The 17,641-nt window shown below is 48.5% G+C and overlaps 7 protein-coding genes across 7 annotated transcripts; 3 read left to right on the forward strand and 4 right to left on the reverse strand.

The window, feature by feature from the left end:
* Window positions 1-954: 954 nt before the first annotated feature.
* Window positions 955-1,950, reverse strand: AO090010000099 (hemerythrin domain-containing protein; the record flags this gene model as incomplete). The annotated part of the gene is made up of 4 exons (XM_023233816.1): window positions 955-1,386; window positions 1,465-1,580; window positions 1,684-1,714; window positions 1,744-1,950. 4 exons carry the CDS (start codon window positions 1,948-1,950, stop codon window positions 955-957), a joined length of 786 nt encoding a protein of 261 aa, XP_023094033.1.
* Window positions 1,951-2,166: 216 nt separating this feature from the next.
* On the forward strand, window positions 2,167-3,257 carry AO090010000098 (SDR family oxidoreductase; the record flags this gene model as incomplete). The annotated part of the gene is made up of 6 exons (XM_001827090.3): window positions 2,167-2,196; window positions 2,254-2,340; window positions 2,395-2,547; window positions 2,601-2,980; window positions 3,035-3,129; window positions 3,199-3,257. 6 exons carry the CDS (start codon window positions 2,167-2,169, stop codon window positions 3,255-3,257), a joined length of 804 nt encoding a protein of 267 aa, XP_001827142.1.
* A 584-nt stretch (window positions 3,258-3,841) lies between these two features.
* AO090010000097 (Zn(II)2Cys6 transcription factor domain-containing protein) lies at window positions 3,842-4,932 on the forward strand (the record flags this gene model as incomplete). Its single annotated transcript, XM_023233817.1, has 3 exons — window positions 3,842-3,910; window positions 4,215-4,848; window positions 4,904-4,932. The coding sequence occupies 3 exons, from the start codon at window positions 3,842-3,844 to the stop codon at window positions 4,930-4,932; spliced, it is 732 nt and encodes a 243-aa protein (XP_023094032.1).
* A 2,288-nt stretch (window positions 4,933-7,220) lies between these two features.
* Window positions 7,221-8,739, forward strand: AO090010000096 (glycoside hydrolase family 76 protein; the record flags this gene model as incomplete). Its single annotated transcript, XM_001827088.1, has 3 exons — window positions 7,221-7,311; window positions 7,367-8,058; window positions 8,137-8,739. 3 exons carry the CDS (start codon window positions 7,221-7,223, stop codon window positions 8,737-8,739), a joined length of 1,386 nt encoding a protein of 461 aa, XP_001827140.1.
* Window positions 8,740-9,029: 290 nt separating this feature from the next.
* AO090010000095 (uncharacterized protein) lies at window positions 9,030-9,815 on the reverse strand (the record flags this gene model as incomplete). Its single annotated transcript, XM_001827087.3, has 1 exon — window positions 9,030-9,815. The coding sequence occupies one exon, from the start codon at window positions 9,813-9,815 to the stop codon at window positions 9,030-9,032; it is 786 nt and encodes a 261-aa protein (XP_001827139.3).
* A 3,747-nt stretch (window positions 9,816-13,562) lies between these two features.
* AO090010000093 (uncharacterized protein) lies at window positions 13,563-16,133 on the reverse strand (the record flags this gene model as incomplete). Its single annotated transcript, XM_023233818.1, has 1 exon — window positions 13,563-16,133. One exon carries the CDS (start codon window positions 16,131-16,133, stop codon window positions 13,563-13,565), a length of 2,571 nt encoding a protein of 856 aa, XP_023094031.1.
* Window positions 16,134-16,970: 837 nt separating this feature from the next.
* On the reverse strand, window positions 16,971-17,459 carry AO090010000092 (uncharacterized protein; the record flags this gene model as incomplete). Its single annotated transcript, XM_023233819.1, is given in 2 exon segments — window positions 16,971-17,018; window positions 17,037-17,459. The coding sequence occupies 2 exon segments, from the start codon at window positions 17,457-17,459 to the stop codon at window positions 16,971-16,973; spliced, it is 471 nt and encodes a 156-aa protein (XP_023094030.1).
* Between the last annotated feature and the right edge of the window lie 182 nt (window positions 17,460-17,641).

A 17,641-nucleotide genomic window follows, 5' to 3' on the forward strand; every position in this document is an offset into this window, starting at 1 on the left:
CCGCGTGCCTGCTTTAGGCAGGTTTGCAGTGACCAATACTCTGAAACAGGACAGCTAACAGACAAACATTCCGAAATTAAGCATAGATCAGCCACTTGACCTACACGGATCGCGTTTTGTTGATCGTGTGCAATTCAGGGAGTGTAGATCATAATTCACTGGCGAGATTAAACCTCGGCTCTCGACGATCATTGTTGGCTAATTGGTATCGCAGTTGCCGCCAACGGAAGTATACTCACAGCATCGAAGTTTACTCCAACTCTGAGGCGTACTAAGGGCTCAAGCAAGCCACGCCGAGCCTGACACATACGGCTCCGGGACCCAGGCACGTCAGCATGCAATCGAGTATCAAGCGACAGTGACGCAATATTGTTTACGTGTCCAATCACAGGGAAGGCACAAAACTGTTATTATTAGCAGCAACATATTTGCGTATGTAATTCGCTCGGTTATCAAGGAGGATGGACAATAAGGGATAGTGTGCATTCCTCAGCTCCACATTCCGGCCATTGGCACTCGCCCACTGGAATGCTCCTTGTCCGCGTGGCTACCGCAAGCAATGAACCGCTGGCTGAGGACGGTTAAATCCGCGCGTCTCCAAACTCCCTCTCTCTTTGGTACGGACCCTGCCGCGGATCGGCTTACTATCCCAACATGTGTGACAAGGGTTTGAAGGAGAGAAGGTTCGTTAAAACAATCTTTGTCGTCATACTCCCACGTAAACGGTTTAGGTTTCACAGTAAGTTTATAAAAGCGAGGTCAGCCTGCCAAGGCGCCGGTAGAGGGCTTTTGACCACGCTGGTGACATGCATGACGACTGGAAGCAGTAAACAGGATTCGCCATTGTATGAGGCAGGAGCACGTGCTCCACAGTGAGGATTTGCAAAGGAGCGCGAGTTAAACCGGCACACTCATCTCGTGACGTCCATGATTGTCCTCTTACACACCAACTGATCACATAGGAAGTGTGCGCATCTCCTCCAACGTCCAGTACTTTCGCATATTCTCCGCACCAAGAGTCCGAACCTCTTCATCCAGATGCGTCCACAATACTTCCCCAAACGCGTCCATTAGTCGTTTCATCTCTGTCAGTTCAAGGTCTTCCTCGCCGGAGCGGCATTTCTCTAAGTACTGTTCAAGTTCGTCCAGTCCACGATGTATTTTCTTATGTTGTGCCAATAGAGTCTTCTTCTGTCGGAACTCTGGCATCTTTCGAGCTAGCACAGGAAATATATGCTCTTCTTCAATACTGTGGTGGAAGTCAAGCTGAGAGCAGAAACGCAGTCCAGTGAGTATCAGTTGTTTGGGCTTTAATCCGCTGGACCGCTTTCCATTGGTTTCGCATGCGTTCTGGAGATCCTTCCAAGACAGGCGAAAATGGTTGTGCTGGTGCCGTTAGTAACGATCAATCAATTATCATTCGATTAAGACCTTAGTTGCCATAAACAGGCATGAAGAACATACAAATCCATCCATCTGTGCCGCCATACGATTATAGACGCCAAAGTCTTTCAGAGAAAGAGGGGGCAACTTCTGTTCTTCACTCCCACTCTCATTGGGAGCCGCAGCAGCTTCATTCTCTTGTGTCATTGTTGTTATGTGAAAGCGGGGTGTAGCTGAAAATATGCGACGGACTGCAGGTCCTGCACCGAAAGATTTCCAGATCGTGCTCGGGAGACGTACGACCATTTGACAAATTTGGAGACCACCAAGCCTTCGTCAAAGATACGCGAATCAACTAACAATTCTTCTGAGAATAATAAGCCCAAGCACATCGGATGCTGTAAGAAAATCCATTGCCGAAGTCTGGAGCAAATCAGGAGTCGGCAATTTGTCCGCACACGCTAGCTTCATTTGGCACTCCATAGTCCACTTCAGGACTAGCGGGTGGCCGTGCGGAAGAAGTTCGGGGGAAATCCCGTGATTCGTTTCAATTGGGCCAAGTGACATCACTGATAACTGTAGCGTTAGGGTTGATTCTGTACTAAGTTTCAACTTTGGATTATTAATTCAAGAGGAAAAGTCGGTGGGGTAATTCTTTAGTAGTGACTCGAACATAAAAGGTCTTTGGATTTAGTATTGTTGCTCTGGTGAATCGTTTAGGAAAGAAGTCATACAAACCCTTTTTGTTCTAGACTGAACGATATATATCTCAGCATCATCAAAATGTCGTTGCGCGGAAAGAATGTGCTTCTCGTATGTCGCTTCTGCATATGACACAAGAATTTGTCGCATGCTAAACAAAGACTATAGACAGGCGCCTCCATGGGCATTGGACAAGCCATCGCTTCTGCTCTGGTTGAAGCTGGGGCAAATGTGATTCTATTTTCACGTTCCGAGGTAAAACATCATGATACTCCGCGCTTCAAGTACACTAGCCAACGTTGCATGTAGAACAAGCTGGCACATCTCAAAGAGAAGCTGTTGGCGACATCAGATGTTAAAGTCACATATGGAACCGTGGACGTCGGGGACTATGCCAGCGTCGAAGCAGCAGTGTCCTCAGCAATCGAAGAGATTGGAGATATCGATATTCTCATCAATAACGTGAGCTCCCAATGTCCCCTCTATTGAACCAGCATATAACAAGCATCGTACAGGCGGGTCTTGCCCTCGGCGCTCCGAGCCCATTCCCGGAGTTAAAAGTTTCAGACATCCTAACGATGAACAACACCAATATCAACGGGTACATGTTCATGGCTCATGCCGTACTGAATCAATCCATGCTTCGGCGGAAAGCAGGGACTATTTTAAACATTACCTCGGTGACAGGCTTGGAGGTTCCCCCATTTCCAGGCGAAGCCGTGTATCATGCCAACAAGGCGTGTCAAGAGGCCTTCACCAACGCTTTACGGAATGAGCTGAGTGGCACGGATATACGCGTGCTCGCACTGCGACCGGGATGTGTCGCGACGAATTTCCATTCGTTGCGCGTGGGTCATGACAAGGAGATGTATGATTCCTTCTTTGAAGGATATGAGTATGTGTTGTCTCTTACCTGTTGTTTTGAACGGCGCTTACTCTGATGTGATAGGCCACTCGTGGCGCCAGACATTGCACAGGCAGCCGTTTATATGCTCCAACAGCCACCGAATCTGTCCGTAAAGGCGTTGGATATTGTTCCTTCAGGTATGTTTACCTTGGCATTATATCGAAAAGCCTGGTTTTGAAATAGGGTAACTGATGTTTTCATGATAGCACAACGCTCGTTGAATGTGTTTGACCGATCGTGGAATGAGCGGAGAAAAGACCAATGAAGAGACGATGGCAGATGATGGTCAGATTAAATTTGCGGAGTTATCGGACGCCAACACATTGTTGGGTACCAATCTTTGCATGTACATAGAATTCCTCGACTGAAGACAAGATAAGATGACGAGCTAGTACCGGACGAACCCGCGAACAAAACCATAGCAGTAAGAATGCAATGATTTGTTCAGGAAGGACAAACATCCAATAGTTTCTGGTTATGTAGCGAGACAGGCCAAATGGCTAGTGAATTTGCTACGAGAAGAGAATCTTGAAGATTTTTGTATAAAAGTAAGCATTTAATCCTGATTTCCACAAACGAAATGGCTTAGTTAGATTGGCACGGAAACACAAGCCCTCGCCTTCTGAGAACTAAAAGTGCAGTTCGTGTAGTTACGGCATAATTTGATCGCGTTCTCGTGGAAAAAGAAAAGCCATTGGCTCTTGGCAATGGGCCATTGTTTCAAAGGCCAATCTGATTGCCTGCCACATGTTGGCGAGACCCACTGGCCCATTATCCGGCAACTCCGCCTCATTAATGAGTTGACTCTCTGTACCGAGTAGGGTTGTGCTTCTCACATGGGCCATCAAGATGCCGCCTCGGAGATCCCATAAGAAGTCACGCACTGGCTGCATCCAGTGTAAAAAGAGACGAGTAAAGGTGAGTCAGGTTCAGTAATTTAGTCCAGTCCAACAGTTCCATTTCATCATCTGTTTCTTTGTATTTGTTTATTTGTATCTTCGCGCTTTTATCTTTCCTTACCCAGGCTTCTCTAAACCTCAGTAATAAGGGTCCTTGTTATGGAGCAATTTGGGATGTGTATCGTATTAAACAGGGACTACAACCGTCATTCTGCGTTGTATTGGAATAGGACTACTGCTATATGCAGCTGAATTCACCAATCCCTCTACATATGATCGATACAAATATCGATGTGCATGAGCCCTATCTAACCACCTCGTAGTGTGACGAGCGCGGCCCACCTTGCAGTAACTGCACAACTCGTGGGATAGAATGCGCCTATTCCAGTACACCCGCTGGGGCCCTCATGCCAAACACAGTGTCAGCGAGCCCTAGCTCTCCGCAGGTGTCCATAAGCCCAAACGCCATTCCCAGTCAATCACCACCAGTCACCACACACTACGATCTCCGCTCATTAGAGCTCATGCACAAATTCTCAACAGAGACCTATTACAGTCTCTCCAGCGACGCCTTAGACCACCGAGTATGGCAAACCACCATGCCTCGCAAAGCACTTGAATTCGACTTCCTTCTAGACGGCATCCTATCAATTGCTTCACTGCACACCGCGGCAACAAAACCCCCCCTAGAAGCACGTTCATACATTGACACGGCACTAGAATACCAGAACCGAGCATTGACGCCCTTCCGACATGCTCTTAACAACATCTCGCCGGCGAACTGTGATGCCATCTATGCCTACTCCCTCATCACCATCGCCAGTCGTATAGCAATGCCCCATTTAGCAATAGGGGATAACGAAGGTCCGAACATGATTGAAAACATCCTCCACGTCTTCGAGTTACTGCAAGGGACCACCGAGATCTCGAAAATGACTCGCGCATGGTCGTCGCAGAGTTCTTTCCCGACAGTTGGGGATTACTGGGCCCCAGCTGCCAAATGTCTGGATAGTGAAACAGAAGAAGCCTTCAGCCGTTTAACGGCGATAAATAATCAGAAGAATAGCACTCTACCAGAAGAACATCTTATTACTGATGAGGCGATAGATCTGCTGCGGCGGTGCTTTTGTCGGTACAGCACTATGAAAGATCCGGGCTCGGTTGTTACTTGGCTAGCTGTGGTTAATAGAAGATTCGTTGATATGCTTAGGGGTCTGGAGCCTCTTTCGTTGCTTATCCTCGGGCATTGGGGAGTTTTACTCGGTCAGCTTGATGGCAAGATTTGGTGGGCTTCAAACTCGGGGAGGGCTTTGGTCACGGACATATTGGGTGTTTGTAGGAAGGGTGTTGTTGAGTATGGGGATGCTTGGTTGTGGCCGAAGCGGGAGTTGCGTTTATGATCATTCTGGTAATAGGGTTGAAGATCTTTTTAAAAGGGTTATGACTATTCTATTGGCTTGTTTATTGCCGTTTGCTAGCACTTTTTAGATGTTCGTGGATTCATATATCGCGCCGTCTCCCGATTTGGGATGGTACTCAGGAGACGGTGGTCCTGCGGAAGTATATAATTAACAACGTACATTGCTATTCACAGAGTATATAGTATAAGAGTTGTTTAATATTTTTACAGGATTACTGAAATCATTCCATCTCATGAAATTGCGTGTTGTCTGCAGTTATAACAAGGAAAGGACTTTATGAGCTGGTGGTCAGAATATTCTTGCCACGGGTTGAGCTTGACATTACTCCTTACAGCAAAAGAATTAGTTGGGGGCTTAGTATAAGACAGAAAGAAAGGAAAAGGAGAAAGCTTGCAGGCAACGACCTCCAACCAAAGATATAAACACCATCGGAAAACCCGATATCGTCGGTAAGCAGCCGATAACATCGGTACGCCCCCGACGAACTCCACAATACACATAAAAGCCCACCATTCTTGTGTTCATAACGATTTGTCACTTATGACTCCACTGAACTGCTACTGTTAGCACTGTTTCAGCTTGATACAAGAGATGAGGCTATGTAGCGCTCATATCACTTCGACGTGAAACCCGGCAGTGCGGAAGGTTACAACTCAGTTACCGCTTTGGGACGAGATCTACTCCAATAGAGTAAGGGTCAATCAGCCAATGGTGTTTGGATTCCCTCAGGAGACGGAAATATGAGAAATCCAAGAGACCCAGATCACTTGGTGTGGTGGTTCTGATCAGCAATGTGAATGACATATATGGTAATGCTAATATCCGGCAACCACGGAATGACTGTCGCCTATCAAGGGGATCAACATGACTAAATAGTTCATTCTTCCCAAGCCGTCATCCATGGGGGCTGTGATATGTGATGAAACTGCACTTAGAAGCCTCTACCCTGCGTAGTTCGTAGGGGTCGCGACAGGGATAGCCAGGCACAACACCGACTAGACCCGCCAAGCAGGATGTACAAAGAGTGTATCCATTTATTAGCGCGGTAGGAGCAGAAGTCCAAGCACGAGAAGCTTTTTAGAGAAGCTGTCAATGTACTTATCTGGACTAGCTATATCCGGGGAAACAGTCGAAGGGTTCATCATCGTTCGAAAGACATGGCACTCGGTGATCGGAGGGCGGGAGGAAATTACCAACCGTTGGATAAGTGATCAACACTAAAAATACCTCGTCCGAGGCACTGACGTGGGGGCCAAACCGAGCCCTAACTGGGTAGCCGCTTTTATTCTTAAGAGGTGGAAGTAATGTACACTCAAGATGCCGATTGGATCTCCTCTATTCTTGTAGCTAGGGAGGGATAGTGTTGTCATAATTCCTGTATTACAATGTCATTAGCTTCAAATAAATGTGGAGCGTTATGATCCAGAGCGACCCAGTAAAGCACACTGTCAGCCCCTCCATGTCCGCGACTACCAAGAAGCCAAGAGCCTCGGTCCTTGGGGTCTCCTTTCTGAATGGCCACAGGATGATGGCTGCCTACAATGTAGCGTGAGACCCCTGTCTTTCATTTCCACTGGCCCGATCGACAGGGTACAGACATTGCCCCAATTCTCAGTCTCACGAGAATGGAACGGACCGACAGCAATTCATGTGTATCAATCAATTACAAGGCTATATCATCCGTGGTTACATGGTCTATGCCCTAATGTATCTACGCTACCAAATCAGGAAACGTTGAACACTAGGGTCTAATCCTACAGGGTCTCATTAAGCAAGTGCACTGCCTTCCCAGAGACATACATTAGGTTCTGCAGGAACAGCTGGTCAACTTTTAATCAAAGTCCAGTATGTAAAAAGAGTGCTTCTCTCGTTTATTGTTTCAATGCCTCCGCCTATGTTACCTTCAAAATGTGGTCATACTTCTGGCATATTGCATTTACAGCGTTGCTGACGCTAGGACGGCTTACCGCAGGCATTCAGCTTGATATCAATGATCCGAGTATTTCCGCTCTCGTTTGGTAGAAGATTGATCCTGCAACTCTAACAATAAATAGATTCGATCAAAGATGCCGCCGCAACCGCCGCCTACGGGATGATGACCTATTATCACGGCAACGAATCCGGTCAAATTCCAGGGAAGCTTCCGGGCACATGGTGGACGGGTGGTGAGGTATTCATGGCACTGGTGCAGTACTGGTACTGGACAGGAGATACCTCATACAACGATGTTACCAAACAAGCCTTGATCTGGCAAAAAGGCCACAATGACTATCTACCGGACAATTATACCCAAGATTTGGGCAACGACGATCAGGTATTCTGGGGTCTCGCCGCGATGACTGCCGCCGAATTGAATTTCCCCGAAGATGAAGAGGTGTCGTGGCTCGCACTGGCGCAAGGAGTGTTTAACACTCAGGCGGAGAAATGGGACCCGGATACTTGCCATGGTGGCCTGCGGTGGCAGAGAAATTCGTGGAATGGAGGGTACGATCTTAAGAATTCCGTCTCCAACGGAGGGTTCTTCCAGCTCGCTGCTCGTCTTGCACGATATACCAAGAATGAAACTTATACTGAGTGGGCAGAGAAGGCGTTCACCTGGGCCACATCTGTTCCTTTGATCATCGAGAAAGGGTGGACTATCAATGATCTGGTTACGGTGGAATCGAATTGCCAGGCACCTAACCAGATGCAATGGTCTTACAATTATGGCATCTACTTTAATGGTGCTGCGTACATGTATAACTTGGTACGGATGGCCAGCGATACTCAACCCCTAGGTACCACACCGATATAGCCTTGAAATGTGTGCTGACATATTGCACAGACCAATGGCGATACGAAATGGAAAAATGTCGTGGAAGGCTTATTGAATACTACATGGCGCAATTTCTTCCCACAGGAGTATGGGGGTAACATCATGGTTGAACCATGCGAGCCTCAAAAGCAAGGAGTTGTACCATGCGATGGCAATCAGTCCACATTCAAGAGTTTGGTCACCGCTTGGCTCGCCTTCACGACCACTATCATGCCCGAGACACTGGACCAGATCTTGCCCAAATTACAGGGGTCTGCAGAGGGAGCAGCAAAACAGTGTTCCGGACCCTCCCCAGACAAGATATGTGGACAGCGATGGTTTCTTGATAAATACGATGGGGTCACCGGCCTCCGTGAGCATATGTGTGCGTTGAGCGTTTTCACTGCGAATATGGTTCCATTCAAGACCGGAAACCGTGATCAAGGTCCATTGACGGCGGACACTGGAGGAACTAGCAAAGGTGATCCGAGTGCAGGAACGGGGAGTCGCAAACCGGAGAAGGACAAGCCACGAGAGATAACGACAGGAGACCGTGTCGGCGCCAGCATTGCGACGGTGGTTGTTGTGGGTATATGGCTTGGAATAGCGGCCTTTATGGTGACTGGGGGTTGAATTGGACACACCAACGGCGCACTACGCCGTGATCCCTGATCATTAACTCCAAACGCAGAGCAACGGAAGAAAACCGAGATTGAGATGACGGTTCTGCTCATGGTCACTCCAGACCGTATGAGTAAGAGACTGAATGATAACCATCCTGGCCGCGACTATTATGTCTTTCTCAGAGCGATGGGAGTCGCAAGTGACAAGAGGTACGACCTCCATGCGACACTATAATCTCATATCATGATAACATTTCCTGTGAGAGATTTGTATTATACAAGCATAGTCAAATGATCATGTCAATTCTCTTTATTTGTGCCTACCTCCTCAGTTGCCCATTGTATAGCTTCGGTCCAGCCATCGATCCCTGCGAGCTCCTTTGCCAAATCATTCACAATTCCTCTCCCTGATAAAGTTGCCCACCATACCTCCTTCAAGCGACTAAGCAAGACACCCCAGTACATGTATACCAATAAGGCCATGGGCACTTCTTGCTGTACGAGATCCGCGAAATCCTCCCCAACAACCACGATCCACGGAATCGCCATCGTTTCGTCTTTCGCAAAGCAGTTTCTTAAGAGTGTAATAGAATGGAACAGAATGTTCCTTATAGCCGGATCCCCGTGGAAACAGAGTTTTCGCAGTCTATGAAAGACCTCGTTATCTTGCTGGGACGACTCCCAGTCATCGTCAGAATGGGTTATAATTGCAAATCGAAAAGGACCGTTCGCCATCCACGGCCGGGCCTTATCAATCACGGAATGTATGCCCTTGACGAAATGAAATGGAGAAGTTAAGCTTTCTCTCGTGTTTCCACGACTGCTTCCAATCAAGGGAGCAGCAAAAGCGCAAGCCATCATGATCACCGAGCATGCGAAAAGCGCATCGCAATTCAAAGGGGAGATATTCTCCAGTGCGCTACTGAAAGCAGGAACGGCGCTATTTTGATAATGAAGTGCGTCATCGATGTACTCTGAGACAAGAGCCAGGTTTAGTGAACCGTGATGATTATTCACATCGTTATCATTGCTACTGGCGGTGCCACTGGCTATGTGTAACGAAGTCAGTGCCAGCAGTGAGTCCATGAGAAATGGATGGTGAAAAGCCTGTTCCACCATGAAGGATTGGAAGACGCCACTAAGGTTCGAGGAAAAGCTGCGGCAGGTTTTCAAGGACCAAACATGCATCAACTGAAGCTCTCTCATGCGGCCCTTCGGCACGGGAGTCAGTGCATTATGCGATGCCTCGGATGCGAACGGCAGGTTGGTCCCAGACTCATATGATGTTGCTGACTGGTTAATTTGGTATGTTGCTGAGATAGGAGGATTTTGACATTGTTCGCTCCAATCTGAATGCCGAAACAGTCCCCCAATAGCATACCGACAATCGGCCTTTCGAGCGGCGCAGTGACTGCAGGGAGGGCCGGCTTCATCGCATTTGATTCTGCGTCTTTTACATCGCTCGCAGCCGTGACGGGACTTCGTGTGAGCACGCCTGCGTGGCATAGCAATTAGGCACGTGAAGAAAATATTGCTCCTGGAGAGATCGCAGGGAAGGAGTTGATGTGGAGAACTCGATTCATTTAGCGGATACAAAATTGCCCAGTTCTTGGCATGTTTTTGTCATAAGTTTAGTATGAAGGTAGTCGCGGTTTCCACCGTATACAAACTACTGATGACATCCGGACTCCCTATATGTAGAGTATAGATACAGGGATATGGAGACAGGTATAAGCCATACCGGGTAGTAAAGGGAAGGAGAGGCAACCTAAAGGAACCACGCTTGCTTCGATGATTTGACGAATACAAGTAAGGGACCCAATCAGCGCTATAAATTCGAGTGACCATCTAATGTTACTTATGCGGCTAGTTGACCATCTGTGCTAGATATTACGTCTTACCAACTCAAAGACCTTGTGCTGCATGTTTTGAATTAAGCGTGGATCTGGTAGAAGAGTTTCGCAATAGATTCTAGTGGCTAATTACAGATATAAGGTGCCTTCCCAAACCATCTTTCTCGATCAATTTCATCTAGGACCCAAGTTGCAACACTCGCCCGACTGATCCAAGTGCCATCATCACCGCTTCCTAGCGATGTCGCCTTAACCGGTGCCTCTTCTTTCTCTGTCAGTCCACCAACTCGAAACAGGGTCCACTGCACACGCTTGTCGACAGGCAATGACGCTATATATTCCCCTATACCAACCATCTCCCGATATTGCCTAGCGCTGAATAGCCTCATGAACCATGCTCCTATTTGCCATTTCAAGGTTATGGTGTCCGCGGCATCATGGTAGGACGGAGTGCATAAAATGAGGATGCGCTTGAAGTTCTGGTCTATTAGCCTTGGAACCAGGGCTTTGTACCCTAATGTCAGAGGCTATATGAATGATTAACACACTTCGTTAATTGTAGGCTTAAGAGAATATCGCACCGTTCCCTTTGTCCCAATCCGGGGTCCAGCGAATGAGACAAAGATGCTGGCACCACAACTCGCCGCACGGTCCAGAACTGTTTCATTATCCAGAGTGCCTTCGATGATCTCCACTGCTGGGTTTTGCATGAGGCTAGGCGGGAGGTTCTTGGGGTTGCGAATTAGTAGACTTAGGCGATGCCCTTTGTTCAGCGCAAGGGCGCAGAATTTGCTTCCAATGGCTCCTATGTATTGCGTGTCAGATATTGACTATTTTAAAGCATAATCTTAGTCAATATAGGTACCTGTGGCTCCTAACACGAGGAAATGTATGCTTTCAGTCTGTTGAACAAGATGTACTCATAGAGCAGATGGGCAGCTGAATCGCGTCTGAAAAGATTTAGCCGATGAAGAGCGAGTGCGCAATGTTTTAGCTTGTTCTAAGAGAGTTAACAAGACCATGAAAAATGCAATGTCGTCTCCTTTTATAGGTATTTCGTGTTAGCTCTTTGGATGATGATGATGCCGAATAGGGAAATAAATACGCTGTGGGGAATCCCAAATAGGAAGGCCTTACGCAGTTCCAGTTTCGACCATAAATTGCACGATGTATTTCCCATTCGATAAATATCTATTTCCGAATTTCATTTTTATTATATTCCGCTTAATAGGCATCGCACACGACGTGGACCGTCAATCGATTTTGCTGATCTTACAAAGGTTCCCAACGCCAGAGGGCTAAAAATGCCACAGGGTCCTACATTCCCGTCTAGCTCCCGCTCGCGAATACATTCGACGTAAGGTCTCAAGGGAGAAAGAGGCGCACTCGATTCTTCTGCACATCTTCTCGCACGGTGGCTGCAACACGGCGATTCAACTAGCTCTGTCTCTCCGCCAGGATGCCGCTCATCCACCCTTGGAGCTAGGATCCCATCTTCGTGGGGTTATCTTCGATTGCTGCCCCGGAGATACCTCCTTCTTGCGTGCATACCAGGCAGCCGCTATTTCATTGCCGTCTCAATCTATGCCTGCACAAGCCTTGGGAAAGTTACTACTCTATCCTGCCATTGGTTTTATCACTGGTCTCCAGCGGACAGGACTAATGAGTTCAGTTTCCCAATTGCGGTCAGAATTGAATGATCCGGCCGTGTTTGGAGCTACAGCTAAGCGGTTATATCTATATTCTACAGCTGACCAGATGGTCAGGTGGGAGGACGTGGAATCGCATTTGGCTGAGGCTAAGCCTCAGTTGGGGTGCTGTCCTGAAGGGGTGGCGTTTCCAGATAGTCCACACTGTGCTATTGTGAGGGATCATGCTGATCGGTACTGGTATACGATTGACCGATTCTGGGCTGGGAGAGAGGTTTCCACGTCTGCTGCGATGACGTCCGGACAACTGGGTGGCGGTTTAAATGACAGGTTGCGGAGCCGAATATAAACAAGGTGATATATTGAAATTGTATGTACTGTAAAGCGATAACCAACCGCAAGTTTCCTTACTGTGGACATATTCAGTTTCAGTTAGGTATCCAACTTGCCAATCATGGCGGACTTTCTTTGGGAGAGTCCGATGCCGGGTATCGGGAAATACTTCCGATAGAGAGTTGTCAGTAGATGTATGAACTATCCGGTGACGTGTATATCCAGGAAAATACACGATTGCTACATTATTTAAAGGAATAATTGTAATTTCTGTTGCCACTCTCGATATCATTGAAGACTGATGCGTAGGTTCGGGACACTGAGCTCCTACCGGATTACGTTTAAGGGTGTGGCTACTGGAGCTGGGCTTTTGATTTTGGCGGCTGTTCTTGCACAGGTTTTGAGCTTGTTAATAGGTTTTGAAAATAAACGGCGGGATGCTGTGCATGTGGAGGTGGATGGGACGAAGGTAATGGATGATCTTATAGATTCTGGAGACGGTCATCCTAATTTTAGATTTATTTTGTGATCATTTGGTTTGCTGATTGGGGAGACTAATTGGTTTAAGCATTCCTGTTGATAAAGGTAGCTTCATTATTCCCTAGGAACGGCATCTATCAAGCAGAGTCTACCAGAAGCCCAATGTTTGCAGCCCCCATGGATCAAACCTTGCGTCACATAGAAGTAGAAGTGGTGAGAAGGTCCAGGTGCACATGGCTTTCTCCAATGCTCCACATCCCTGTGAAGTACCGGCAATATGGATCAGAGGTAGAATCACCTTGTGTCTTACGTGGGTCGATCAAAGAACACATGGTCTGTGACAGGGTAATCTCAAGCAAATGGCTATCAAATTGTGTCTTGGGGCAACAGCAGATTATACCGGGGTAGAGGATGTATCAATAAGGAATACTACTCATACAACGAATGAATCTTGACATAAAATTTGAAGCGAAGTCATACAAGGTCGTGTTATACTAAGAGCCTAAGATATGTACTATTCACTGGTACCCTGGGTGATTGATCGAATGAATTGGGTCATCTATGCGCCGGCGCTTCGACGACTGGTCCACAGCGGTGCGGAGCAGGTACTCGTTCGGATAATACTGCGGACGGGTAGGTTGGCTGCTGCCATAATTTGTTGCAAAGTTACCTGAGTGGTACGGGCTGGAACTAGTCATACTCAGAGCTCCACTGCCCCACCCAGTGAATGGAGCCATGCTGCTGGCCATATGATTAGATGACCGGTGGGGAGATTCAGGTGGTTGAAGAGGCTGTGATGGTTCAGAAGGCTGTGGTAGCTGCAGTGATTGCTGCTGTTGGTGTTGAGGTTGCGATTTTTGCTGTTGTTGCTGCTGCTGGTAATGCGGCTGCTGTGACTGCTGGGTTTGCTGGGGCTGGGGTTGTTGAGGCTTCCGAGCGCGAGGCTGCTGAGGCTTTCGGGGCTGAGAGGGCTTCCGAGGCTTTTGAGGTTTCTGGGGATTCTGAGGCCCCTGAGCCCCTCGAGATTGAGGAGATTGCCGGACGTGAGTTGTCGGGTAAGTTTGGAAGGATGACAATAATGTTTCAAGTGATGCAGGTGCATGGCTAGGGGGGCTATTGCCGAGCAAGGACAAGGAGTTGGCCGCATCCTCGGAATTCTCGGGTTCATGAGACTGCTGGGGCTCTGGGGGATGCAGCAACTGAGGTATGGAGGTAGTCGAAGGCTGGTATGATGACAGGTTTGAATGGGGGGCTTCGGAGAGATGGGCTGGGGAGGCGTTATCGAGTGTAGGGTTGGAATCTGCAGTAGCTTCATCCCGCTGAGCTTCCTGAGTGTGCGGAGACTGCAAAGCCTGCAGGGGTAGTGACGGGTCTTGCGCAGAAGATGACTGGAATGATTCCATGGATGATTGCAGCGGCGCCGCTGTATTGCCCAAGGCGTTTCCAATTACAGACGTCGATTCAGCAGTACCCTGGGGTTGCTGCGGCTCACGAGATTCTTGCTGGTCGGGAGGTTGCGACGGTTGCGATATGTGATTCCTAGAGAACTGCTGGAACGTCGTGATGGATGGGCGAGAAGGCGTAGATGTATAGGTTGAAGAGGCATTACTGAGGATAGGTGTGGAACTTGCGGTGTTCAAGGTGTCCTGCGATGGCTGCGGTTGAGCTAACGGATTTGTGGGAAGTGGTAAAGACGCGCTGGATGCCTGGCGCGCCATAGTTGCACGTTCCTCAGAGCGCATGCTGGCTTTGGGTGGTGGATTTGAGGTATTGGGAGGTACCTGCGGTACCTGCGCTTCCTGGCGTTGTGGTATGTTATCAGTCGGTGGCTGGGATGTAGATTGAGATGGTTGAGATGATGCAGCTGTAGAGTTTCCAACACCAGTGCCGACTATAGGCGTCGAAGCTGTAGTTGCCGGAGGTTGCCGACTATCCGAAGCAGCAGCCGCCGCAGAGCCCTGGGTATGTCCTGATTGCTTTTGGTGCTCTCTTGTGGCCACCTGGGGTGCCGTTTCATTAGGCTGCTCTGGTTCTTCCAGGGCCTTTCTCACACGACTAAGCATATCAACGCTCTTCGCCTGTTCCACTAGTAGATGGGTAAGGAATCTCTGGATCCGAACAGCAGTGGCAGCTGGTCCGCTTCGAATCTGTCGAAAGTATGTAGCGCACTCAGCCTCAGTTTTTGGGATATCGAACTTCGAAAAGTCATCGTCCACGATCGAGCTAGCATCTTCTGCAAAGCGCCACGGATGGGGACCAGAAGAAACACCGGGACGGGGAGCACGCGGCGGAGCTTTTCTAGCCTCTATCAACTGCGACCAGGTCTTGCGAAAATCTGGGTTGCGGACCAAGAAGCGCTGGGGCCATTGGCTACCAATCGGCTGAAATTCGAGGCCCAAATGACCACATTTATCCCTGTATAAATCATTCGCAACCTCCCAGATCAACACATTGGTCGGTCGACGGTCATCTTCTTCCACCCGTCGTAGTGCCTCTTTACTGATCGAGTCCTCGTCTGTTGCATCGAGCTTCTGGAGGGAATGCGCAGCTTCCCGCCTTGATGGCCGCGGCCCCTTCACCCGATGCTTGAGAATCGTCTGTGAGATTCCCCACGCGGCAGCGGCGGCCTTGAGGGATCGATATTGGCCGGCGTCGTATGCCGCACGTGCTTGGGTAACTCGGATGCCGTTCGGTAGAAAAGGGTCGGGTGGAAGGACGTCCTTTGACGGGGTTTGTTCCTCATTCAACCGTTCATCCTCCTGTTCATCTTGTAGCTCACTGTCTAGATCATTCCATTCCCCGGCTTCCTCAAGGTCCAATACCTGGCTGGCGATATCAATGGCGCTCCATGGTGATTTATTTGCAATCTCCACACTAACACGGTTATCCGTTCTCTTCTCGCCATTTTTTTTCTTCTTATTAAGGTCCGCCTTAACAGGGATAACGACCGATAATCCCTTATGCTGCGTTGCAGGTCTTGACCGGGTCACCCTCGAGCGGGTCGCGGTAGCTTTGGGACGCGATTGACCAGCACGGGCAGATCTCCGTCGCAGGAATTGCGCACTCTTGGGTGCTTTTGCCTCAAACATTAGTTTCCCAAATCATGATGGCTAGGAAGTAGCGAATTACTCACGCATTTTACCGATCCGTCTTCAGGGAACGGTAGTGATGCGGTTGACGCGACCTGAGCTCTTTAGGGAGATTTCCTGATGTGGATAGCTGATAAGCCTCCGGGCTCTGGTTTTTCCGGTTTACGGGGAACTAGTCCTGGGTGGGGCCTGTTTGCTTGGTGCAGGTGGAGTGGAATCATTCGATGCCTGATTCATCTGGCAGGATTTTGCTACCGCCTCACTCCTTACTTCTTCACGGTCTTGCTCAACGCACACAGAAAAAGAGAAAGAGAAAGACAAAAGTCTATTCCTATAGGTGAAATTATCATTGTGTTGGGGTTTGATCTGATGCGAGCAAGGTATCAACTAGCCAAGGATGCAGTATTATCATCCTTCGCCTCAATATATATACGCTGGGCTCCAGTCGCTATATACTTGTTCATGACTAAGTGCATAGTAACAACACTGATATACATCATTAGAATTTTGTATTACTTGAGAATAGTATACATGAACCAGTCAATCATCATCCACAACAATCACCATCCAAACACCAACTTCACCATTACTTGCTAGCAATGGCGTACAATGAACCCATCGATCTCTCCCCTGGGGATTAAATCTCGTTACCCATTTAACGCGCGCAGTAACACTACGCCCGGCCATAAATGCATCTAGCAATTCTTCCCGTACTAATGGGCTGCCGCCAATACGTGACAAGAAAGAGGACTGGAGAATGCCGGGGATCTGGAGAGCTGGCGAAGTAAACAAGATCCGGAGGGACGGATACGGCCGAACAAGGAGGTACTAGAATAATTAGCACGAGGGCGGCCTGAGAGGTAAAAAGGCCTGGGAATCGGAGGCCTGACAGGAAAGACTTACATTTTCGTAAACGCCCGTTAACGACCCCCGGAACAACGCCGTTTTAATATCTCTCTCGCGTATAGCCTCCATCTCCACTGTATCCGCCGTTGACCAGGTGCGACTATGGCCTTTCCCATAGCGATCGAACACTGCAGGGATAGGCTTGAAAAGATTGCCTCCTACCTGATGTACCACACTCAGCTCTCGTGGACTGAATAATTCACTGAGTTCACGAAACTCGTCTGGACGAACATCCTCCTTCATCTCTCCGTCTTCGGCATCGGCCCCTGCCTCCCCGTTTTTCTGCTTGTCTAACAAAGCGCACAGCGAGTCCATCTGCGCACCTTCCATGGCTAGGCCGGACACATCGATCTGGGCGCCAATAAAGTACCGGACTGTACCTTGACTGTCACAGAGGGGAGCGCATTGAAGGAGATTCATGAAGGGGGAGCCGTCACGGCGACTGTCGTATAGTTAGTAACCTTGAGTCCCGTGCAATGTCATACATGAATGCCGTGAGCTCACTAGTTGAGGAAGAGTTCTGAGTGATGCCTTCCTGCTACTATGGCCTCTCTGATTCTTCTCACACTATTCGGATTTGTCTTGGGACCTTGGAGAAATCG

The sequence above is a fragment of the Aspergillus oryzae genome, chromosome 8 (assembly GCF_000184455.2).
Source record: "Aspergillus oryzae RIB40 DNA, chromosome 8".
Lineage (NCBI taxonomy): Eukaryota > Fungi > Ascomycota > Eurotiomycetes > Eurotiales > Aspergillaceae > Aspergillus > Aspergillus oryzae.